This window comes from Trachypithecus francoisi, unplaced genomic scaffold (genome assembly GCF_009764315.1).
Source record: "Trachypithecus francoisi isolate TF-2019V2 unplaced genomic scaffold, Tfra_2.0 Lachesis_group2, whole genome shotgun sequence".
NCBI lineage: Eukaryota > Metazoa > Chordata > Mammalia > Primates > Cercopithecidae > Trachypithecus > Trachypithecus francoisi.
In genome coordinates, this window is record NW_022681465.1 from 111,362,398 (window position 1) to 111,387,398 (window position 25,001).

General features: G+C 45.2%; 1 protein-coding gene across 1 annotated transcript in view; it reads right to left on the reverse strand.

Annotated features, from left to right (window-relative positions):
• Nucleotides 1-24,500, reverse strand: part of FAF2 (Fas associated factor family member 2) — a 63,452-nt gene extending 38,952 nt beyond the window's left edge. The window contains exon 1 of the mRNA XM_033180098.1: nt 24,342-24,500. Within this exon, the coding sequence (XP_033035989.1) occupies nt 24,342-24,404 (63 nt within the window). The 5' untranslated portion in view covers nt 24,405-24,500. The remainder of the gene's footprint in view (nt 1-24,341) is intronic.
• Nucleotides 24,501-25,001: the final 501 nt, after the last annotated feature.

Consider the following 25,001-nt stretch of genomic DNA (forward strand, 5'->3'; position numbering starts at 1 on the left):
TTGGTCTTCAACTCCCAACCTCAGGTGATCCGTCCGCCTCGGCCTCCCAAAGTGTTGGGATTACAGGTGTGAGGTGAGCCACTGTGCCTGGCTGGTAAAGTTTAAATATTAGAGAAAGATTAGAAATGGTGTGGGGTGAGAGGCTACCCTGTGGTGGTTCCAATCATTAGTAATACAATTGGTTTACATTTACATATTTCTTTCTAGTTCCCCACACTCCAAGGAAAAGGTTTAGGGCTTGATTCAACCTCTTTTACAATTAAATAACATTATTATGGGGAAACTGTTTAATGGTCTTTTCTTCTCCACTCTAGACTGTATGTATGCTGAGGAAAGTCCGTTCATCTCTGCCTTTGATCTTTACAGCAGTCTTCTGGTGTTTTCTCTCCTGGCTAGAAAACCAGCGTTTCCACCCCAACTCTCAAATCACTACATACAAGTCAAGGTCTGAGGAGCCTTCTCTATTTTCTCTTACCTGTGTGAGACTCCTCTCTTGTAGATATTTATAATTTTGCACATTTTACAAAATACTTCCTTATAACTCTTCATAAACTTCATACACTTCACAACCATGGTTATACAATACTCTAACTGGCTACAACAATTTACATATAGATGTTATGGCTGCTTTCAATTTTCACTATTAAAATAGTACTATGATGAACACTACTATTTATAAAGTTTGCCTGTATTTAGGATTTCTTCTGGATCTAGGTAAAACTTGGAGCCAAAGAATATACATTATTTTTAGAGTTCTTGACCCACAGTGCCAAAACTCATTTCGAAAGGACTATTCCAATTTATATTGGAAGGGCTGGATTCAATAAGTCAAATGCTAAGTATGTCTCAAGCCAATATTCATTGCCATTTCAGTGCCAACCAAAGTTTTGCAATGCCAGATTTGTTCAGAGAGAAAGAATACTGCAGTTTTGGCTGGAGACATTGCATTAGCTTTGCTACCAATTCTCTGCTCAGCAATAAAATAATGTTTGGCTATCAGCACTTCTGGAAGAGAGGTAAAACAGAGAAGCAGAGGAATGCTAGACTTACATCAGTCACAGGCTTCAAGCTCCCACCAAAGTAATTTCTTCAGAACTCCAATTATAATTTTTTTTACAGTTTTTTATTTCTATTTTTAGAGACAGAGTCTCGCTCTGTCACCCAGGCTGGATTACAATGGCGCGATCTCAGCTCACTGCAACCTCTGCCTCCTGGGTTCAAGTGATTCTCCTACCTCAGCCTCTGGAGTAGCTAGGATTATAGGCACCTGCCACCATATCCAGCTCATTTTTGTATTTTGAGTAGAGACAGGGTTTCATCATGTTGGCCAGGCTGGTCTCGAACTCCTGACCTCAGGCGATGCACCCACATTGGCATCCCAAAGTGCTGGGATTACAGGCATGAGGCACCACGCCCAGCCTAAAATTTTTTGTATTTGTGGCCGGGCGCGGTGGCTCAAGCCTATAATCCCAGCACTTTGGGAGGCCGAGACGGGTAGATCACGAGGTCAGGAGATGAAGACCATCCTGGCTAACACGGTGAAACCCCGTCTCTACTAAAAAATACAAAAAACTAGCTGGGCGAGGTGGCGGGCGCCTGTGGTCCCAGCTACTCGGGAGGCTGAGGCAGGAGAATGGCATAAACTCGGGAGGCGGAGCTTGCAGTGAGCTGAGATCCGGCCACTGCACTCCAGCCTGGGCGACTCAGCGAGACTCCGTCTCAAAAAAAAAAAAAAAAAAAAAATTTTGTATTTGTTAGAGACAGGGTCTCTCTGTCACTCAGTCTGGAGTGCAGTAGCATGATCATAGCTCACTATAACCATCAGCTCCTGCGCTCAAGTTATCCTTCTGCCTCAGCCTCCCAAGTAGCTAGGACTACAGGCACGTACCACCATACCCACTTTTTTTTTTGTTTTTTTTGGGGGGGCATAGAATGGGGGGGAGTCCCACATGTTGCTCAGCTTGGTCTTGAACTCCTAGCCTCAAGTGATCCTCCCACTTCACCTTCCGAAGTGGTGGGATTACAGGTGTGAACCAATGTGCCCAGCCATAATTCTCTTTTAAAAGGAACTTTCTGCCGGGCGCGGTGGCTCAAGCCTGTAATCCCAGCACTCTGGGAGGCCGAGACGGGCGGATCACGAGGTCAGGAGATCGAGACCATCCTGGCTAACACGGTGAAACCCCGTCTCTACTAAAAAATACAAAAAACTAGCCGGGTGAGGTGGCGGGAGCCTGTAGTCCCAGCTACTCGGGAGGCTGAGGCAGGAGAATGGCGTAAACCCGGGAGGCGGAGCTTGCAGTGAGCTGAGATCCGGCCACTGCACTCCAGCCCGGGCACAGGGCAAGACTCCGTCTCAAAAAAAAAATAATAATAATAAATAAATAAATAAATAAATAAATGGAACTTTCTTTTGAGGAGGGAATCTATACTCCCAAGACCCAGTGCAATGCCTTGGCATAAAGTAGGAAATGTTTGAATAAATGAATGAATCGTATCTCAGTCTAACAACCAACTTTTGTTTATCTCTCTCTAGTTTTTCTTTTTTTTTTTTTTGAGACAGATTCTCATTCTTGTTGTCCAGGCTGGAGTGCAGTGGCGAGATTCCAGGTCACTGCAATCTCCGCTTTCCGGGTTCAAGTGATTCTCCTGCTTCAGCCTCTCAAGTAGCTGGGATTACAGGTGCCCACCAACACACCCGGCTAATTTTTGTATTTTTAATAGAGACAGGGTTTCACCATGTTGGCCAGGCTAGTCTTGAACTCCTGACCTCAAGTGATCTGCCCCCCTCAGCTTCCCAAAGTGCTGGGATTACAGGTGTGAGCCACCAAGTCTGCCCTTCTGGTTTCTTAAACACTGATCTTCTCATTATTACTCATTTATTCCTACTCTGTTTCAGGAACTAAGATAGCTATCTTCACATTTTCCTCAACGATCCTGTAAGACAGATATTGCTATCTTGCCTATTATCAATTGAGAATATTGAATCTTTGAAAAGAATTATATGAAAGTATCCCATACCAATTTGGGTATACCTTCTTTGTGATACCTTCTTTGAGTTATGCTCTAGTAAGAGATATATCAGGGATCACAGTATTTCAAAAGCTAGTCTCCAAGTGACTGACACCTTCTTGTCTTCTGACTTGGGAGAGGAGGAAGTAAGTGCTTAATAAAGGTCAGCTAAAACTGGCATTATGTGAGCATGGTGGCTCATGCCTGTAATCCCAGAACTTTGGGAGACCAGGAATTTGAGACCAGCCTGGCCAACATGGCAAAACCCAGTTCTGTATAAATACAAAACAGTTAGCCAGGTGTGGTTGCGCATGCCTGTAATCTCCAGCTACTCGGGTGGCTGAGGCACCAGAATTGCTTGAACCTGGGAGATGAAGGTTGCAGCGAGCTGAGACGGCACCACTGCACTCTAGACTGGGCAAAAAGAGTGAGACCGGCGAAAAGAGTGAGACTGACTCAAAAAAAAAAAAAAAAAGTCTATTGACACCTAAGGTGGCTTGAGATAGCATTGTACAAATTAGCTGCAATGGATATAAGGATTAACTATGGCACCCCCTTCTCTAATCTTTTAGGGCCGAGTGTCTAATGTCATCAACTGCCACCATAAATCCCCCACTGGTCTGGGACAGACAGGTGACAGAAAAAAAAAAAAGAAAAGAAAACCATCCATTGGGCAGGTCCATCCCAGTCTGTTTTACTGAGAAAAATCCATTGCTCCATGATCTTTTCTCTCCTTCCTCCTCCCTTCAGAGATGACTCCATAAACTGACTTTCCAAGGATTTTGGAGAGCACTGCATTTAATTATAGCAAGTTAAAAATGTAATTGCCTGATAGTATCAGTGGGAGAAAGGCATTATTTACTTTTGGGGCATTTTACTAGAGACTGAACTCCAATCAATGTCTAGTAAAATGCACAGGGGAGATTGGGGAAGTGTGTGAACTATTCTCTTTTTTTTTTTTTTTTTTTGAGACGGAGTCTCACTCTGTCGCCCAGGCTGGAGTGCAGTGGCTGGATCTCAGCTCACTGCAAGCTCCGCCTCCCGGGTTTACGCCATTCTCCTGCCTCAGCCTCCCGAGGAGCTGGGACTACAGGCGCCCGCCACCTCGCCCGGCTAGTATTTTTTTTGTATTTTTTTTTTAGTAGAGACAGGGTTTCACCATGTTAGCCAGGATGGTCTCGATCTCCTGACCTCGTGATCCGCCTGCCTCGGCCTCCCAAAGTGCTGGGATTACAGGCTTGAGCCACCGCACCCGGCCAAGTGTATGAACTATTCTATACTACTTTCCTACTTCAGCTTTGGTCAAACATCTAGTAAAATATATAGGGGACATTGGAGAAGTGTGTGAACTACTTTCCTACTCCAGCTTTGGTCAAACTTCCTCCTCTCCCAAGTCAGAAGACAAGAAGGTGTCAGTCACCTGGAGACTAGCTTTTGAAATACTGTGATCCCTGATCTATCTCTTGCTAAAGCATGACTCAAAGAAGGTATGGCAAACAATAATAGATGGAGTGTAGTATTTTAACAAGATGGCTCAAACAGCTATTTGGATAGGGATTGGGTAACTAGGGTGTAGTCTCCTCATTTTCCTAAGTGGAGTTTATCTTTCCATATCTCATCTGTTTATACTAACAAACGCTGCACGGGGTTGGTGTGAAATCTCAGCTGAGATCTAAATACTCTCTAAATTCCAACTGGCTTGTTGGTTTTAGCTTGCTAAGAATGCGTATTTCAGGTCTTGTTTTCAGTTATTCCCAGAGACAAACTTGGCAAAAACTAGGGATCTTTGTTCTCTCCTTCCGACCACACAGACAGCTTTGCTTTCCTTTATGTAATAGACAGTATGCCTTCTCTGATAGTAGCAGGAGAAATGAAATCTGAAATCCGTTCAGGAAATTAAGTGATCATGGCTAGGCTCTGATCTAGACTAATTTAAACTCTTAAACACACTCAGATCTTTATTATTCACATTTAATTACTGATACTCCAAATTAAGTACCAGCAACTTACTAAACATCTACTACCGTGTAATAAAATAGATACTGTAAGTATTGAAACCCTTATTTTCATCACTGAGAAAGCCAAAGATTCAAAATGTACATGCCTTGTCTAGGAATATGCAGATAATGGTAAATGGTGGAGCAAAGACTGAAATCTAGACTAATTACTTCCAAAGTCCAGATTCTCTCTTATGCCAAAATGCCTCCCATTCATTATTACTTGAAATCGTTTTCTTTTTTTTTTTTTTTGAGATGAAGTCTTGCTGTGTTGCCCAGGTTGGAGTGCAGTGGCATGATCTCGGCTCACTGCAATCCCTGTCTCTTGGGTTCAAGGTGCCCATTACAGGCATGAGCCATTGTGCCCAGCTAAAATAGCTTTCAATAAATCCTTAATTCAGAAAATTTCCATTTCTGGGCTGGGCATGGTGGCTCATAACTGTAATTTCAGCACTTTGGGAGGCCAAGGAGGACAGATCAACTGAGGTCAGGAGTTTGAGACCAGCCTGGCCAACATGGTGAAACCCTGTCTCTACTAAAATACAAAAATTAGGCAGGCATGGTGGCAGGTGCCTGCAATCCCAGTTACTCAACAGGTTGAGGCAGGAGAATTGCTTGAATCCGGGAAGCAGAGGCTGCAGTAAGCCAAGATTGTGTCATTGTACTCCAGCCTAGATGACAAGGGCCAAACTCCATCTCAAAAAAAAAAAAAAAGAAAAAAGAAAAAGAAAATTTCAATTTCTTTATTGTATATACTAGTAGCTGAGTATCAGCCCATAGATATACATAAAATTGTTCTCCTTTAGGCATAAGATCAACAAACATGTTAATACAGTTTTTCTCTATGGACAAAGGGTTTGGAGTCAAATAAGACTAGAAAACGGTGCATATCTGGCTAGGCTCCGTGGCTCACGCCTGTAATCCCAGCATTTTGGGAGGCTGAGGCGGACAGGTCACTTGAGGTCAGAAGTTCGAGACCAGCCTGGCCAACACGGTGAAACCCCGTCGCTACTAAAAATACAAAAATTAGCCAGGCGTGGTGGTGGGCGCCTGTAGTCCCAGCTACTCAGGAGGCTGAGGCAAGAGGATCACTTGAGCCTGGAAGGCGGAGGTTGCAGTGAGCTGAGACTGCGCCACTGTACCCTAGCCGGGGAGACAGAATGAGACTCTGCCTCAAAAAAAAAAAAAAAAGGTGCATATCAAATATCTCTTGTCAAATACCCCTTTTAGAAATCTGCAATATAATCTTGTAAAGGCTTTGAAAGGTTCTGCTTCTAGAAAAAAAGAAAATTTAATCTCACAACTTCACATAAGGGAAGGTCTAAAAAAATAAAAAATACTGGCCGGGCGCGGTGGCTCAAGCCTGTAATCCCAGCACTTTGGGAGGCCGAGACGGGCGGATCACGAAGTCAGGAGATCGAGACCATCCTGGCTAACACGGTGAAACCCCGTCTCTACTAAAAAAATACAAAAAACTAGCCGGGTGAGGTGGCGGGCACCTGTAGTCCCAGCTCCTCGGGAGGCTGAGGCAGGAGAATGGCGTAAACCCTGGAGGTGGAGCTTTCCGTGAGCTGAGATCCGGCCACTGCACTCCAGCCTGGGCGACAGAGTGAGACTCTGTCTCAAAAAAAAAAAAAAAAAACATTAGCTGGGCATGGCAGTATATTCATTTAGTCCCAGCTACTTGGGAGGCTGATGTGGGAGGGTCACTTTAGCCCAGGAGGTTGAGGCTACAGTGAGCTATGGTTGTGCCACCGTACTCCAGCCCAGGTGACAGAGCAAGACCCTGTCTCAAAAAAAAAAAAAAAAAGAATCAGCTTGGAAACAACAGCTGTGGAACCAAATGGTCTGTGTAAATCAAGATATAACCATATCTTAATCTTAAATAATAGATTCTCAAATATTTGATAACTGATTGGACCCAAATGGCAGTACACAAGTGTGGATGTTTACTGTATAAATATTTGAATATACATAAATACCACATGAATAAACATTTCCAAAAAAATCCCCCACAATATTCTTTATCCAAGCAATTAAAATAGGTGGGGGCCGGGTGTAGTGGCTCACTCCTGTAATCCCAACATTTTGGGAGGCCAAGGCAGGAGGCCTTAAGGACAGGGGTTCGTGCCCAGCCTGGGAAACATGATGAGACCCTGCCTCTACAAAAAAAGGAAAAGAAAAAAAAAAGAGTAATTGGAAGAAGTGGCTAAGCTTTGTTGGAAAGTTAGAGACACAAGCAATTTTAATTTGTGCAGCAGCAATAGAAAAATTTAAGGCCGGGTGCAGTGGCTCATGCCTGTAATCCCAGCACTATGGGAGGCTGAGGCAGGCAGATCACTTGAGGTCAGGAGTTCGAGACCAGCCTGGCCAACATGGTGAAACCCCGTCTCTACTAAAACTACAGGTGTGGTGGTGAGCACCTGTAATCCCAGCTACTTGGGAGGCTGAGGCAGGAGAATCACTTGAACCCAGGAGGCAGAGGTTGCAGTGAGCCAAGATCAAGTCACTGCACTCTAGCCTGGGAAACAGAGCAAGACTCTGTCTCAAGGAAAAAAAAAAAAGAAAAAGAAAAAGTAAAACAAAAAACAAAAAACACACAAGCAATAACCCTTTATTCTAATTCTACCACGCACTAGCTTGGTAACCTTAGGCATCTTTCTTAGGTTTGGCTTCCTCATTGGTAAAATGTAAATAAAAATAGTGCTCAGTCCCTTGGGTTGTGCAGATTAAAACAGGTTAGCTACTATTACTATTGAGAAACAGGAGGTCTTCCAGTATCTGAGTGAGGAAAAAAAAGAAACACGAAGGACACATTAAAGAGACATTTGTAAAAAGCATCGTGAGATGAGTCTGAACTAGCTTAAAAGGTTCTGAAGTAATACAATTAGATTTTGGGGGAACCAAATAAATTATCTTTCATTAATTCCTTTTTTTTTTTTTTTTTTTTTTTTGAGATGGAGTCTCACTCTGTTGCCCAGGCTGGAGTGCAGTGATACCCTCTTGGCTCACTGCAACCTCTGCCTCCCAGGTCAAGTGATTCTCCTGCCTCGCCCTTCCAATTACAGGAGTGTGCCACCAGGTCTGGCTAATTTTTTTTGTATTCTTAGTAGAGATGTGGTTTCACCATGTTGGCCACGCGGGTCTCAAATTCCTGACCTCAGGTGATCCACCCGCCTCAGCCTCTCAAAGTGCTGGGATTACAGGCATGAGCCACCAGGCCCAGCCCCCATTAATTCCTATTCTAGTATTGATTCTTTCACTTAACAGACTTAATTCCACTAAAACAAACAGAATCAAAAAGTATGCTGGCTATATTCAATCTTTCCTAAATGTGAGTTTACCGCTCAGATTCAAGCAGAAAAGTTGTTTTGAGAGAAATGAAGGTATTTCACTTCAAAAACACTCTAGAGAAACAAACTTTATTGGTCCTCCAAAAATAATCTAATAATTTGACCTTCCCTGTTCCCTGTCCATCCCTCACCCCTTCTAGGCTGACAAAATCTGCCATTATGTTTCAAAATAGCTTGAAATCACACCCCTAGAATTTCACATGCATAAGAGGTATATATATTAGCAAAATTTAATGTCAGGTAACAAAATGTTAAAATTTTATCGCTTTTCAATCTTAAAACTTGACATGAGAGGATGCTCTAGGATTTAGATTCAACTACTTATTAAACATCTATTGGCCGGGCGCGGTGGCTCAAGCCTGTAATCCCAGCACTTTGGGAGGCCGAGACGGGCGGATCATGAGGTCAGGAGATCGAGACCATCCTGGCTAACACAGTGAAACCCCGTCTCTACTAAAAAGTACAAAAAACTAGCCGGGCGTGGTGGCGGGCGCCTGTAGTCCCAGCTACTCAGGAGGCTAAGGCAGGAGAATGGCAGGAACCTGGGAGGCGGAGCTTGCAGTGAGCTGAGATCCGGCCACTGCACTCCAGCCTGGGCGACAGAGCAAGACTCCGTCTCAAAAAAAAATAAAATAAAATAAACATCTATTGCATTTTATTTTTTGAGACAGAGTCTTGCTCTGTCGTTAGGCTGGAGTACAGTGGCGTGATCTCGGCTCACTGCAACCTCCGCCTCCCAGGTTCAAGCGATTCTCCTGTCTCAGTCTCCTGAGTAGCTGGGACTACAGACATGCGCCATCACACCCAGCTAATTTTTTTATTTTTAGTAGAGATGGAGTTTCACCCTGTTGGCCAGGATGGTCTCGATCTCTTGACTTCATGATCCGTCTGACTCGGCCTCCCAAAGTGCTGCGATTACAGGTGTGAGCCACGGCGCCCAGCCTATTAAACATCTATTAACCAAGCACTATAGTATGTGTTTTCTGATCCACTCTTTTTTCTTGTTTTGTTTGGAGAATAGAATCTCACTCTGTCACCCAGGCTGGAGTGCAATGGTGTAATCTCAGATCACTGCAACCTCTGTCTCTTGGGTTCAAGTGATTCTCCTGCCTCAGCCTCCCGAGTAGCTGGTACTACAAGCGCCTGCCACCACGCCCGGCTAATTTTGTATTTTTTGTAGGGATGGGGTTTCACCACGTTGGCCAGGCTGGTCTCGAACTCCTGACCTCGGGTGATCCTCCCACCTCTGTCTCATAAAGTGCTGGGATTACAGGCGTGAGCCACTGCACCTAGCCTTTCTGATCCTTTCTTATAATACCCCTGTAACGTTTTAAAATATTAGTCATTAAATGTAAGACCTAAAACTCTAAAAATCCTAGAAGAAAACCTAGTAGTATCATTCTGGACATCAGTCTTGGCAAAGAATTTATGACTAAGTCCCCAAAAACATTTGCAACAAAAACAAAAATTGAAAAGTGGGACCTAATTAAACTAAAGAGCTTCTACACAGCAAAAGAAACTATCAACAGAGTAAACAGACAAAATGGGAGAAAATCTTTGCAAACTATGAATCTGACAAAGGCCTAATATCCGGAATATATGAGAAACTTAAACAATTCAATGAGCAAATAATAATAATAATAACAACCCCATTAATAAAAATGGGCAAAAGCCAGGCAGAGTGGCTTATACTAGTAATCCCATCACTTGGGGAGGCCAAGGTGGGAGGATTGCTTGAAATCAGAAGTTCAAGACCAGGCTAGGCAACATCTCTAAAAAACATTTAAAAATTAGCCCAGTGTGGTGGTGTACACCTGTAGGCCCAGCTCCTCTGGAGGCTGAAGTGGGAGGACCACTTGAGCAGGACTCTGAGGCCACAGTGAGCTATCATCACGTTATTGTACTTTAGCTTGGGAGACAGAGCAAAAACCTGTCTCGAAAAACAAAAACAAAAACAAAACAAAAACAAAAACAAAAACAAAAAGCTGGGCACAGTGGCTCACACATGTAATCCCAGCACCTTGTGAGGCTGAGGTGGGTGAACCGCTTGAGGTCAGGAGTTTGAGACTAGCCTGAACAACACAGTGAAACCCTGTCTCTACTAAAAATACAAATTAGCTGGGTGTGGTGGTGTGCGCCTGTAATCCCAGCTACTCAGGAAGCTGAGGCAAGAGACATCGCTTGAACCTGGGAGGCAGAGGTTGCAGTGAGCCAAGATGGCACCACTGCACTCCAGCCTAGGCGACGGAGTAAAACATTGTCTCAAAAAAAAAAAGGGAGGTGGGTACAAAGTACATGAACAGACACTTCTTTTTTTTTTTTTTTTTTCTTTGAGACAAGGGTCTCACTCTGTCACCCAGGTTGGAGTGCAGTGGCACCATCTTGCTTGGCTCATTGCAACCTCCATCTCCCAGGTTCAAGTGATCCTCCCACCTCAGCCTCCCAAGTAGCTGGGACAACAGGCCCACACCACCATGCCTGGTGAATTTTGTTGGGGTCTTGCCATGTTGCCCAGGCTGGTCTTAAACTCCTAAGCTCAAGTGATCCACTGCCTAAGCCTCCCAAAGTGCTGGGATTACGGGTGTGAGCTACCACACCCACCTCAGACACTTCTCAAAATAAGACATATACAGGGCCGGGAGTGGTGGCTCGTGCCTGTAATCCCATAATTTTGGGAGGCCAAGATGAGTGGGTCACTTGAGGCCAGGAGTTCGAGATCAGCCTGGCCAACAGGTGAAACCCCATCTCTACCAAAAAATACAAAAGTTAGCTGGACATGGTGGCACATGCCTGTAGTGCTAGCTACTCGGGAGGCTGAGGTAGGAGAATCTCTTGAACCTGGGAGGCGGAGGCTGCAGTGAGCTGAGATCATGCCACTACACTCCAGTCCCAGCAACAAAGTGAGACCCTAAGGAAAAAAAAAATACACACACACACACACACACACACACACACACACTCACGGCCAAAAATAGTCAACATCACCGATCATTAGAGAAATGTAAATCAAAATCACAATGAGTTACCATTTTGTACCAGTCAGAATGGCTACTACTAAAAAGTCAAAAAATAACCAGATATTGGCAAGGCCACAGAGAAAAAGGAATGCTTATACAATATTGGTGGGAATGTAAATTAGTTCAGCCACTGCAGAAAGCAGTCTGGGGATTTCTCAAAGAACTTAAAAAAAACAGAACTATCATTTGACCCAGCAATCCCATTAATGGGTATACACCCAAAGGAAAATAACTCGTTCTACCAAAAAGACACACACTCATATGTTGATCACAGCATTATTCATGATAGCAAAGACATGGAATCAACCTAGATGCCCATCAACAGTGATCTGAATAAAGAAAATGTGGTACATGGCTGGGGGCAGTGGCTCACGCCTGTAATCCCAGCACTTTGGGAGGCCAAGGTGGGCAGATCACGAGGTCAGGAGATCGAGACCATCCTGCCTAACGCAGTGAAACCCCGTCTCTACTAAAAATACAAAAAATCAGCTGGGCGTGGTGGCGGGCGCCTGTAGTCCCAGCTACTCGGGAGGCTGAGGCAGGAGAATGGTGTGAACCTGGGAGGCGGAGCTTACAGTGAGCCGAGATGGCACCACTGCACTCCAGCCTGGGTGACAGAGCGAGATTCCGTCTCAAAAAAAAAAAAAAAAAGAAAATGTAAATGTATACATATACACTATAGAATACCATGCAGTCATAAAAAAGAACAAAATCACATCCTTCACAGCAATATGGATGTAGCTGGAGGCTGTCACCGTAAATTAATGCAGGACCAAAACACCAAATACCACATTCTTACTTATAAGTGGGAGCTAAACACACTGAGTACACGTAGACACAAAGATGAGAACAACAGACACTGAGGACTACTAGATGGGGTAGAGTGGGAGGGGGGCAAGTGTTGAAAAATTAAACTAAGTGTTGGATACTATGCTTACAATCTGGGTGATGGGATCATTCATACAACAAATCCCAGCAACAAATCATTACTCATGTATCAAACCTGCACACTTACCCCTTTAGCTAAAATGAAAGTTGAAAGAAAAAACAAAACCACGCCCACACCCACACAAATATCTATGTCATTTTGCAGATACAGAAACTGAGGCCTACAAGGATAAAGTAACTGTCAGAGACATCAAATTGCTAAGTTCCTAATATGGACCTCTTTCCCCTACACTGCTGCAAAGATGAGAATATGGTTAACTTTCAACGCTCAAAAAACAAAAAAAAATAAAAAAGAGGCGGAGACAGGCAGATCATTTGAGTTCAGGAGTTTGAGACCCGCCTGGACAACTTAAGGAGACTATGTTAGCTGGGTGTGGTGGCATGGGCCTGTAGTTCAAAAGAAAAAAAACAGAATACAACAAAAAACTCTTTGGGATTGAGATTTCTGGTGAATTATTCATTGAACAAATATTAATCGAGCATCTATCATGCAGCAAGCACCAAACAAAGAAATCAGTTTGAACCCCCCAAAACTGTGTGGAGTTAAAAGACACGTAAATAATTTTATTATTATGACAATTACTACACACCAGTAAACAAATCCTTAAGTCCTTCAGGGAACTTATCAAGGAAGAAATCAAGGTTCTGAGCTGAAAACTAGTGGAAAGAGAAATTTCAGGACAAGGGAAGAGCAAGTATGGAGGCATGAGAAAGAATAATACGTTAGGGAAATTAAAAAATATCACTGGAATAGAAATAGAAAGGGTAAAAATGTAAGGTTTAACAGTGAAGTCAGACCATGAGGTACACAGAAAAATTTTATGCTGCTCTAATCAATGCCACTCCAATTATTTTTGTTAGAAATACTGTTCTGGGCCGGGCACGGTGGCTCACGCCTGTAATCCCAGCACTTTGGGAGGCCGAGGTGGGCGGATCACAAGGTCAGGAGTTCAAGACCAGCCTCGCCAATGTGGTGAAACTCCATCTCTATCAAAAAAATACAAAAATTAGTCGGTCGTGGTGGCACACGCCTGTAGTCCCAGCTACTCGGGAAGCTGAGGCAGAACAATTGTTTGAACTTGGGAGGCAGAGGTTGCAGTGAGCCGAGATCGTGCCACTGCACTCCAGCCTGGGCGAGAGAGTGAGACTCCGTCTCAAAAAAAAAAAAAAAAAAAAAAAAATTATTCTGAGGTCAGATGTGGTGGCTCATGCCTATAATCCCAGTACTTTGTAAGGCCAAGGCAGGTGGATCACTTAAGGTCAGGAGTTCAATACCAGCCTAGCCTGGCCAACATGGCAAAACCCCATCTCTACTAAAAATACAAAAATTAGGCCGGGCGCGGTGGCTCAAGCCTGTAATCCCAGCACTTTGGGAGGCCGAGACGGGCGGATCACGAGGTCAGGAGATCGAGACCATCCTGGCTAACACAGTGAAACCCCGTCTCTACTAAAAAAAATACAAAAATTAGCGGGCGAGATGGCGGGCGCCTGTAGTCCCAGCTACTCGGGAGGCTGAGGCGAGAGAATGGCGTAAACCCGGGAGGCGGAGCTTGCAGTGAGCTGAGATCCGGCCACTGCACTCCAGCCTGGGCGACAGAGCGAAACTCCGTCTCAAAAAAAAAAAAATACAAAAATTAGCTGGGCATGATGGCATGTGCCTGTGGTCCCAACTACCTAAGAGGGGGAGGTGGGAGGATGGCTTGAGCCCAGCAGGCGGAGGCTGCAGTGAGCCAAGACTGCACAATTGCACTCCAGCCTGGGCGACAGATACTCTGTCAAGAAGGGAAGGGAAGGGGAGGGGAGGCAGGGGTGTTCCTCCAGATCAAAATATATCATAAGCCTCTATAATTAAGTGCAATATTGGCACATATAGAAAAAGACCAATGGAACAGAAATTCCAGCTGAGGCTGGGCGCAGAGGCTCACACCTGTAATTCAAGCACTTTGGGAGGCCAAGGTGGCCGGATTGCTTGAGCTCAGGAGGGTTCCTGTTTCACTGTTGTTTTAATTTGCAATTCCTTAAGGACCTCAAATCCTTAAAGATTTGAGCACTGGGAGTTATAACTAATATAAATGACGAGCTGATGGGTGCTGACGAATTGATGGGTGCAGCACACCAACACGACACATGTATACATATGTAACAAACCTGCACGTTGTGCACATGTACCCTAGAACTTAAAGTATAATAAAAGTTAAACAAAAATAAATAAATAAATAAATAAAATCATAAAATTATTTTAAAAAAAAAGATTTGAGCATCTTCTCATATGCTTATATGCCATCTGTGTATCTTCTTTGGTGAGTTGTCTATTCTGATCTTTTGCCTACCTTTTAATGGAGTTGTTCATTTTAAGTTTTAAAAATGTATTTTGGGCTGGGCACTGTGGCTCACGCCTGTAATCCCAGCACTTTGAGAGGCCGAGGTGGGCGGCTTACCTCAGGTTAGGAATTTAAGATGAGCCTGGCCAGCATGTGGACACCCCAGCTCTACTAAAGGTACAAAAACTAGCCAGGCATGGTGGCACACACCTGTAATCCCAGCTACTCGGGAGGCTGAGGCAGGAGAATTGCTTGAACCCAGGAGGTGGAGGTTGCAATGAGCTGAGATCACACCACTGCACTCCAGCCTGGGCAACAAGAGCAAAACTATGTCTCAAACAAACAAATCCAGTCAGTCTTCATGACTACTTACCTATGCTACGCAGTTAAGTATAATATAATCATATCTCTGTAAGACAAAGACAGAAGTTCTCTTACCCAGCGAGAATGGGACCCATAACTAATCAATTAACTGAAGTCAAAGTGAGTAATAAAAATATTCTACACAGTATGTAAACATTTCATTTTAACATAAAGAACTCACAGTAGCCGGGCGCGGTGGCTCAAGCCTGTAATCCCAGCACTTTGGGAGGCCGAGACGGGCGGATCACAAGGTCAGGAGATGGAGACCATCCTGGCTAACATTAACACGGTGAAACCCCGTCTCTACTAAAAATACAAAAACTAGCCAGGCGAGGTGGCGGGCGCCTGTAGTCCCAGCTACTCGGGAGGCTGAGGCAGGAGAATGGCGTAAACCCGGAGGCGGAGCTTGCAGTGAGCTGAGATCTGGCCACTGCACTCCAGTCCGGGCGACAGAGCGAGACTCCGCCTCAAAAAAAAAAAAAAAAAAGAACTCACAGTAACACAACAACCTTTTGAGAAAAGCCTATCCTTTTCTTTAGGAATGGATCCACTGGCACTCCTTGGATCTTTTTTAGTTTTTTAGTTTTTTGAGAGGGAGTCTCCCTCGGTCACCCAGGCTGGAGGGCACTGGTTTAACCTCGGCTCACTGCAACCTCTGCCTCCCAGGTTCAAGCGATTCTCCTGCCTCAGCCTCTTGAGTATCTGGAATTACAGGCACCCGCCACAAAGTCCGGCTAATTTCTGTATTTTAGTAGAGATGGGGTTTCACCATGTTGGGTAGGCTGGTCTCAAACTCCTGGCCTCAGGTGATCTGCCCACCTCGGCCTCCCAAAGAGCTGGGATTACAGGCGTGCACCCCTGTGCCCAGCTATTTTTTACTTTTTTTTTTTTTTTCTTTTTTGAGACAGGGTCTCACTCTGTCACCCAGGCTGGAGTGCAGTGGTGCAATCATGGCCCACTGCAGCCTCCACCTCCTGGGCTAAGGTGATGCTCCCACCTCAGTCTCCCAAGTAGCTGGCCCACAGGCATGCGCCACTAAGTCCAGCTAATTTTTTTGTTGTAGTTTTAGCAGAGATGAGATTTCACCATGTTGCCTAGGCTGGGATCTTTTTAGCATAACCCATACTGATTTGATTTCTTTAAGTGGAGTGCAACCCTGAACACTTGCCAAGCAGTTAAGTGCACAATCTTGCATCTCAATGATTTTTCCTAAAGTCATTTACGGTTAACTTGCCCACACCTAACTGAACAGCAATTTTTTTTTTTTTTTTTTAGCAATTTCCCGACAGAGCCAGTTTAAAGCTTTTAATTTTGGTTTCATATCAATGAAAACTCCTTTTGCACTGGTATTTTATAGATTTATGTAGTGTTTAATTAAACGCACATGACAAACATAACCAGCACACAGTAGTTTGGGAGCAAACATAACTGCCTCTTGTCAGGAGTACAACTGGACACTTGAGCGTATTACAGAGTAAAGTTTGCAGAAACACTTGAACATATTACAGAACAGAGTTTAGGGAAAGGAGGATATCTGTTCCAATTAATCAGTCAAGTGAAGGTTAAGGTTAAGAAAGCTTCCACATTAAGCGTTTGTAGATCTGTATATGCAAAAGACAAAAATACACAAACAACAAACCTGGAACTAGAATAGGGAAATAAAATAAGATTTGATTACTTTTTAAAATACAATTGTATGTTGCTAACTTGCAACAAGCATATATTACTAGATACTTTTTTAGACAGAATCTGACTCTGTTGCCCAGGTTACAGCCACTGCATCATCTTGGCTCACTGGTACCTCCACCTCCTGAGTTCAAGTGATTCCCATGCCTCAGCCTCCTGAGTAGCTGGGATTACAGGCCTGTGCCACCACACCTGACTAACTTCTTTTGTATTTTTATTTTTATTTATTTTGATATTTTATTTTTATTTATTTGAGATTCACACTCTGTCGCCCAGGCTGGAGTGCAGTGTCACGATCTCGGCTCACTGCAACCTCTGCCTCCAGAGTTCAAGTGATTCTCCTGCCTGATCCCGAGTAGCTGGGATCACAAGCGCATGCCAGTATGTCTGGCTAATTTTTATATTTTTAGTAGAGACGGTCAGGCTGGTCCTGAACTCCTGGCCTCAAGTGATCTGTCTGCCTCGGCCTCCCAAAGTGCTGGGATTACAGGTCCCCAGCCTACTAGATTTTTTAAAGTAAAAAATAAAAAGAATGCTGTGAACTAGATAATAGTATCTCCGACTTTTTTTTTTTTTTTTAAGATGGAATATTGCTCTTGCCCAGGCTGGAGTGCGATGGCGTGATCCTGGATCACTGCAACCTCCGCCTATCAGGTTCAAGCAATTCTCCTGCCTCAGCCTCCTAAGTAGCTGGGATTACAGGTGCCTGCCACCATGCCCAGATAATTTTTTTTGTATTTTCAGTAGACATGGGGTTTCACCATGTTGTCCAGGCTGGTCTCAAACTCCTGACCTCACGATCCGCCGGCCTTGACCTCCCAAAGTGCTGGGATTACAGGCATGAGCCACTGCGCCCGGCCAGTATCTCCATTTTATAGAAAATGAAAGAGGTTCAGAGAAGCAAGAACCTGTTTAAGATCGCAGAACTCACCACAAGCTGTTGAAAAGCTAAGTCATATTTGCCTGGATTTTCAAAGCTCTTGTTTTCTCAACAGTGCCAAATTCTCTGGCAAAAAAACCTCAACTGGACCATCGTATGTTCTGTTTTCAATACATGAACAGCACCATGTGTTTTTTTCCCTTTAGGTAATAATCAGGTGAAGCCAAAAGAAAGATTTTCAAAATGAGTTACAAAGTTGATTCTACAGCCCAGTGTTCAGACTATCATTTAAAAGGATGAGGGTCATACATTTCTTCCTCCTGTGCAAGCAGAAAAGGGATCATTTCTTCCTCTGTTGGCCTGCGTAACTCCTTTAGTTCCCGCTTCTCTCTGTCCATGTCATCCTTCTCCAGCTGTTCCAACAGCAATCTAGAGGCAGTGAACCAAGGCACTAGGAGAGTCTGCTATATTGGGAAATTTGGGAAAATGAACGCCAATAAAAGTAACCTTTCATATACCTGCATTAGCTCTCCTTAAAACCTATGTCCTTATTCTTTCCCATTTGAAATGGCTTAAAACAATAGTCTGGGCCGGGCGCGGTGGCTCAAGCCTGTAATCCCAGCACTTTGGGAGGCCGAGACGGGCGGATCACGAGGTCAGGAGATCAAGACCATCCTGGCTAACATGGTGAAACCCGTCTCTACTAAAAAATACAAAATAGCCGGGCGAAGCGGCGGGCGCCTGTAGTCCCAGCTACTCGGGAGGCTGAGGCAGGAGAATGGCATAAACCCGGGAGGCGGAGCTTGCAGTGAGCTGAGATCCGGCCACTGCACTCCAGCCTGGGCGACAGAGCGAGACTCTGTCTCAAAAAAAAAAAAAAAACAAAAACAAAAACAAAAACAAAAAAAAACAAAAACAAAACAAAAAAAAAAAAAAAAAAAACAATAGTCTGCAATAGTTACTCATATTCAACTGATTCCAAAACAAACAGAAGTGGAGAACTATAGAAGAATCCTAGAAGACATCAAACAGGCTGAGAAACATGATATTAAATAAAATGCCTTGGGGAGTTCTAACCAAATCATGTCACAAAAAAAGTGAAACACAGGAAACCTGAGATTTCCAAAATATTTTACTTTCCTTAATTTCAATATACCAAATGAAAAAACATATTGAGAACCAACTCCTAATGTGTCATCCTGTTCTGTCCTAACCCCTGTGGAGATTCCAAACACATACTCCATACTGTTAGTGAAGCAAACCTGAAACCTAGTGCCACTCCCTAGTTGAAAAATCCTTTGATGGCTCCCCTTGTCTACAGATTAAAGTTTAAACCATTGAAGCCAGCTTTGAAAGGCCTCCAAAATCTGGCTTTAATTTACCTTTCTAGTCTTACTGTTCGCTTCCAATACTCTTCAGTTCATAACCACAGACACTTCACTTTCCCATCTCCCTACCTTGTGCAAGCTATTTCTTCAGCTTTGAATATTCTGCCCAACACCTGTTGAAATTCTATTCCTCTTCCAAAGTGGCAAGGTATATTGGTAAGAGCTCAGCCTTAAAGTACAGATGTAGACCCACTAGAATTCCACTACCTAGTAGCTTAATCACCTTGAGCAAATACATCGATAGATTTGTTTCCTTATGCATACCACCTATGGTACTTTAAAAACTGCTGTAAGGATTAAACATAATAGTTATACTTTAACACTACGCCTAAGGCATAGCAAATACTTAATAAATGTTACCTGCTGGCCGGGTCCTGTGGCTCGCGCCTGTAATCCTGGCACTTTGGGAGGACGAGGCAGGCGGATCACCTGAGGTCAGGAGTTCTAGACCAGCCTGGCCAACATGGTGAAACCCCATCTCTACTAAAAATACAAAAATTGGCCGGGCGCGGTGGCTCACGCCTGTAATCCCAGCACTTTGGAAGGCCGAGGCGGGCAGATCACAAGGTCAGGAGATCGAGACCATCCTGGCTAACTCAGTGAAACTCTGTCTCTACTAAAAATACAAAAAATTAGCCAGGCGTGGTGGCATCGCCTGCAGTCCTAGCTACTCGGGAGGCTGAGGCAGGAGAATGGCATGAACCCGGGAGGCGGAGCTTGCAGTGAGCCGAGATCGTGCCACTGCATTCCAGCCCGGGAGACAGAGTGAGACTCTATCTCAAAAAAAAAAAAAGAAAATAAATAAAAATACAAAAATTAGCCGGCGTGTGGTGCATGCCTGTAATCTCAGCTACCTGGGAGGCTGAGGCAGGAGAATCACTGGAACCCGGGAGGCAGAGGCTGCAGTGAGCCGAGATCACACCACTGCACTCCAGCTTGGGCAACAGAGCGAGACTCCATCTCAAAAACAACAACAAAAAAAATGTTGACTGCTAAACTATCTTTCTCCCCTCATGAACACTCTTGGTCTTCCCTAAGCTCCACAGCCCTCTTTAAATACAACATTATGGCCAGGCACAGTGGTTCACGCCTGCACTTTGAGAGGCTGAGGCAGGAGGACTGCTTGAGCACAGGAGTTCGAGACCAGCCTGGGCAACATAGGGAGACCTCGTTTCTACACACATAGAAAACTTTAGCCAGACGTGGTAGCACAAGCCTGTAGTCCCAGCTATTCAAGAGGCTGAGATGGAAGGATCTGCTTGAGCCTTCAGTTCATCACTGCCATGATCATGCCACTGCTCTCCAGCCTAGGCAACAGAGCTAGCCCCTGTCTAAAAAATTAAAAAAAAAAAAAAATTAAAAAAAAATAGAAGAAAAAATTAGCCAGGGCTTGGGAGTGGTGGCTCATGCCTGTAATATCCCTGTACTTTGGGAGGCCGAGGCAGGTGGGTCACCTGAGGTCAGGAGTTCAAGACCAGCCTGGCCAACACAGGGAAACGTCATCTCTACTAAAAATACAAAAATCAGCCAGGCATGGTGGCAGGCACCTGTAATCCCAGCTACTCAGGAGGCTGAGGCAGGAGAATAGCTTGAACCCGGGAGGCGGAGGCTGCAGTGAGTCGAGATCGTGCCACTGCACCCCAGCCTGGGCAACAGAGCAAGACTCTGTCTCAAAAACAAACAAACAAAAATTAGCTGGGCACTTCTAGTCCTAGCCACTTAGGAGGCTGAGGTGGGAGGATTCACTTGAGTCCAGGAGTTTGAGGTCGCAATGAACTATGATCACACCACCGCACTTCAGCCTGGGCTGAAGTGTGTGTGTGTGTATCATATACCCATTATTCATGTGTGTACTTGACTTCTCCATTAAGTTACACACAAGATGGCTGTGGACATAAATTTCTAAATCTCTACCACTTACTACTTGTGCAAGCTATTTGACCTCTCAGAACCTGTTTCTTCATCATTAAAATGAACAAGATTAACCCTTTACACTGTTATATTAAAAGGTTTAAAAGAGTTAAGGGGCCAAGTGTGGTGGCTCACACCTGTAATCTCAACACTGTGAGAGGCTGAGGCAGGAGTTCGAGACCAGCCTGGACAACATAGCAAGACCCCCATCTCTACTTTTAAAGTTTTTTTTTTTTCTTTTTTGAGACAGAGTCCCGCTCTGTTGCCCAGGCTGGAGTGCAGTGTGGCACGATCTTGGCTCACTGCAATCTCCGCCTCCCAGTTTCAAGCGATTCTCCTGCCTTAGTCCCCCTAGTAGCTGGGATTACAGGCACGTGCCACTATGCCTGGCTAATTTCTGTATTTTCAGTAGAGATGGGGCTTTGTCATGTTGGCCAGGCTGGTCTCGAACTCCTGACCTCAGGTGATCCACCCGCCTCAGCCTCCCAAAGTGCTGGGATTACAGGCATGAGCCACCATGCACAGCCTAAAATATTTTTCTTTTTTTTTTTTTTTGAGACAGAGTCTCGCTCTGTCGCCCGGGCTGGAGTGCAGTGGCCGGCTCTCAGCTCACTGCAAGCTCCGCCTCCCGGGTTTATGCCATTCTCCTGCCTCAGCCTCCGAGTAGCTGGGACTACAGGCGCCCGCCACCTCGCCCGGCTCGTTTTTTGTATTTTTTAGTAGAGACGGGGTTTCACCGTGTTAGCCAGGATGGTCTCGATCCTGACCTCGTGATCCGCCCGTCTCGGCCTCCCAAAGTGCTGGGATTACAGGCTTGAGCCACCGCGCCCGGCAAATATTTTTCTTAAAAAAAGAGTTAATGTACATCAACTGATGTTTGGTATAATGCTTGGCATCTAGTGAGTTTCAACAAATGTTTGTTTAATGGCAATGTGGATAATGAATCTGATCCAGCGATTGCTTATAGAATGGAAAAAAGAAAGATGCATTTCCCTCAATAAATCCAGTTTCATAAGGCAATCTTAATACAGCTCAAACCTGCTACCCACCTCTCTTCTAATAAAGATCTCCACAGTTCTGGCTGGGCGCAGTGGCTCACGCCTGTAATCTCAGCCGAAGCGGGTGGATCATGAGGTCAAGAAATCGAGACCATCCTGGCCAACATAGTGAAACCCCGTCTCTACTAAAAATACAAAAAGTTAGCTGGGTGTGGTGGGGCATGCCTGTAGTCCCAGCTATTCGGGAGGCTGAGGTTGGAGAATGGCTTAAAACTGGAAGGCGGGGGTTGAAGTGAGCCGAGATCGCGCCACTGCACTCCAGCCTGGGCAACAAGAGCGAAACCCCATTTCAAAAAAAAAAAAAAAATCTCCACAGAAGATAAGATGGAAGTTCCTATGCATTTTACTTCAGAAATGCTATCATATATTCATATTCATGCTCTTCCAGGATGAGACTAAAGATACCATAACTCACATTGCTTCATTGCACTTAAACATGTTAGCTTACCCCTGAAGAGTTCTAGGGGGTAAAATGGTCTGCCAAAGTTAAACAACACTCTGAAACTGGTGGTCTACCTGGAAGTGTAATGGAAGTGTAAGCTGGTTGTCTGCTGTTTTCTCATTCTTTAATTATAATTTGCTGGGTCATCAATTCAATTTCTCTACCAAAAATTCCAATCAAATATCAATTACATCTATGACAGCATTTTTCCATTTATACACTTCCAACCCACTGCTCAATTTAAGAGGGGAAAAAATAACCACCTAAAAATGTATTATAGTGAAGTCTATTCAAGGAAATTGCAGAAAAGTGAGAACTCGCCAAAAAAATATTTATTATCTCAGCATCTGAATTCCACACTCAACTGTACACTGACAGATAAGTTGTACAAGACAGAAGTCAGAAGCCTGGGAAGGGTTGTGGAAGATGGACATAGCTTTAAATCTGACACCATCACTTTCTAGCTGTGTAACCTAAGCATTTTATTTCTTGGTCCTGATACCCTTCATCTGTAAATCAGCGACTGTAACAGTATGAACCTCATAGGGTTGTTGTATTAAATGAGGTTATGTACGCTAAGTTTACAAAGTACTTACATCTGAAATAGTAAGTGGGATTCCACCTAGCAGCGCTGACCACTAAGCTTCTTCATAAATATAGCTGAATAAATGAATATTTACACATTTTATATAAGGAAATAAGTGCATCAATAACGTTAGGTCTATCCTAAGTCAAATTAATAGCAGAAATACTATTTGGGGGCATTTTACAGTCCACAAGGCCCTTCTGACATCCATATGTCCATTTGATCTCCAGAACATCCTCAGGAAGTAGTTTTTTTTGTTTTTGTTGTTTTTTTTTTGAGACGGAGTTTCACTCTTGCTGCTGCCCAGGCTGGAGTGCAGTGGTGCGATCTCAGCTCATCACTGCAACCTCCGCCTTCCGGGTTCAAGCGAGTCTCCTGCTTCAGCCTCCCGAGTACCTGGGACTACAGGCGTGCACCACCATGCTCGGCTAATCTTTGTATTTTTAGTAGAGACGGGGATTCACCATATTGACCAGGCTGGTCTCGAACTCCTGACCTCGTGATCCGCCCGCCTTGGCCTCCCAAAGTGCAGAAATTACAGGCGTGAGCCACCGCGGCCGGCTTGGGGGTAGATATTTTTAAGATAGTCCCTTCAGAGATAAGGAAACTGGTAAAGTGCCAAGGTTACCCACCCTAGTGGTATCCTCCAACCGTTCTCCAGCTCAAGGGTAAGTGATTAGTGGCAAATGTTCTTAATACGACGTCCTGTATTAACATAACATTCCCGCAAGTTACCACCCTCCTCAAGCATAGTGAAGCACAGGAATCCAGGAATAAGCCAAAAGTAATAAATCCCGTCGGAAGCCACTGATGACACTTATCACCTTGCATTGTTTTCTCACTTGGTGTCCTCCCACACCTCTAGGGCGGGGACCAGGTCTGTGTGTAGGTGCCCCCTTCCCGACCGGAACCCCCAACACGAAACCTGGTATCCAAGAGGCCCCAGTTTGTGGGAATGTTTGTGGAAATGGCATGGGATGCTGGCAGGAGGTTTTCCTGTCAGAGACCCGAACGCCAACTCCGCGGTGGGGATTAAGGGTCTCCGGCAGATACAGACTCGTTGGGCGGAGAGGGTCCGACCGATAACCGGGCTAGAAAGGATGGCTGAGGACTGACGCCGCTAAGAGAAACCAGGGAAGCTGATACGCTAAGGGCACCAGAGGCACAGACGAGGCGGGTCTGGCCGCAGCGATGGCTGGAAGGCTAGGGACCAACAGAGGCTTGGGGGCCGGGGGAATCAGGGCAGTTGGAGTCTGGGGGGAGGGGGCCGGCCTGCTGGCCTAAGAAGAATCTGAGCCCAATCTGAGGAAAGTTCTGAACTCCTCTAGGGGCCCACTCCCCATCCCGCGGAGGCATTTGCTGCACCGAGTACTCGCTGCTACCTGAAACTGCAGCAGCTTCTCTGTCTGCTCCTGGGTTAGATCCCGCTCCTCAGGCGCCGCCATTTTGCCGCCGCCTCTACGCTCCTGACCCGTCCGCACCGTCACCCGCCGGAACTGACCTCAGCCACAACCACATCCGGTCTGAACGACCGCTGGGCGCAGCTGCGTCTGCGCGCGCTGGCCCACTAACCCCCACCCTACCCCTGGTCGCCGCCAGAGGGCGCCACGCTCGGGCCTATCCCGAACACTTCCGGAAACTGCCGAGGGACTGTCGGTACAAGTCGCCCTTACCCTTTAGGCGACGAAACGATCTGCTCGAGACCTAAGATTCCAGTGGAGTCTTGCAGAGCCGAGAGGGCCCGAATGTGCCTCGAGAAACTCCGGAGCGTCCCGAATGGCATTCGGCTGATTTCGGCTGCTCTCTAACCATTTTCCGGCAACCTCAGCTATTCTTGGAGGTTTCTCAGGAGATATGGCCGTTCCGAAATACCAGCCTTTTGGTCTTTGGCCCCTGACCTAAAGTTTCCAAAAGCTCCTGACCATCTCTCGGGAGGTGCCGAAGGATACTGGCGCGGCATTTCCAACGCCGCCTTCGAAGCAGAAGCTGTGGGCAGGCTTCGACTACCGTCCCATTGCCGCTTCGGAGTCACTTGCTAGGAA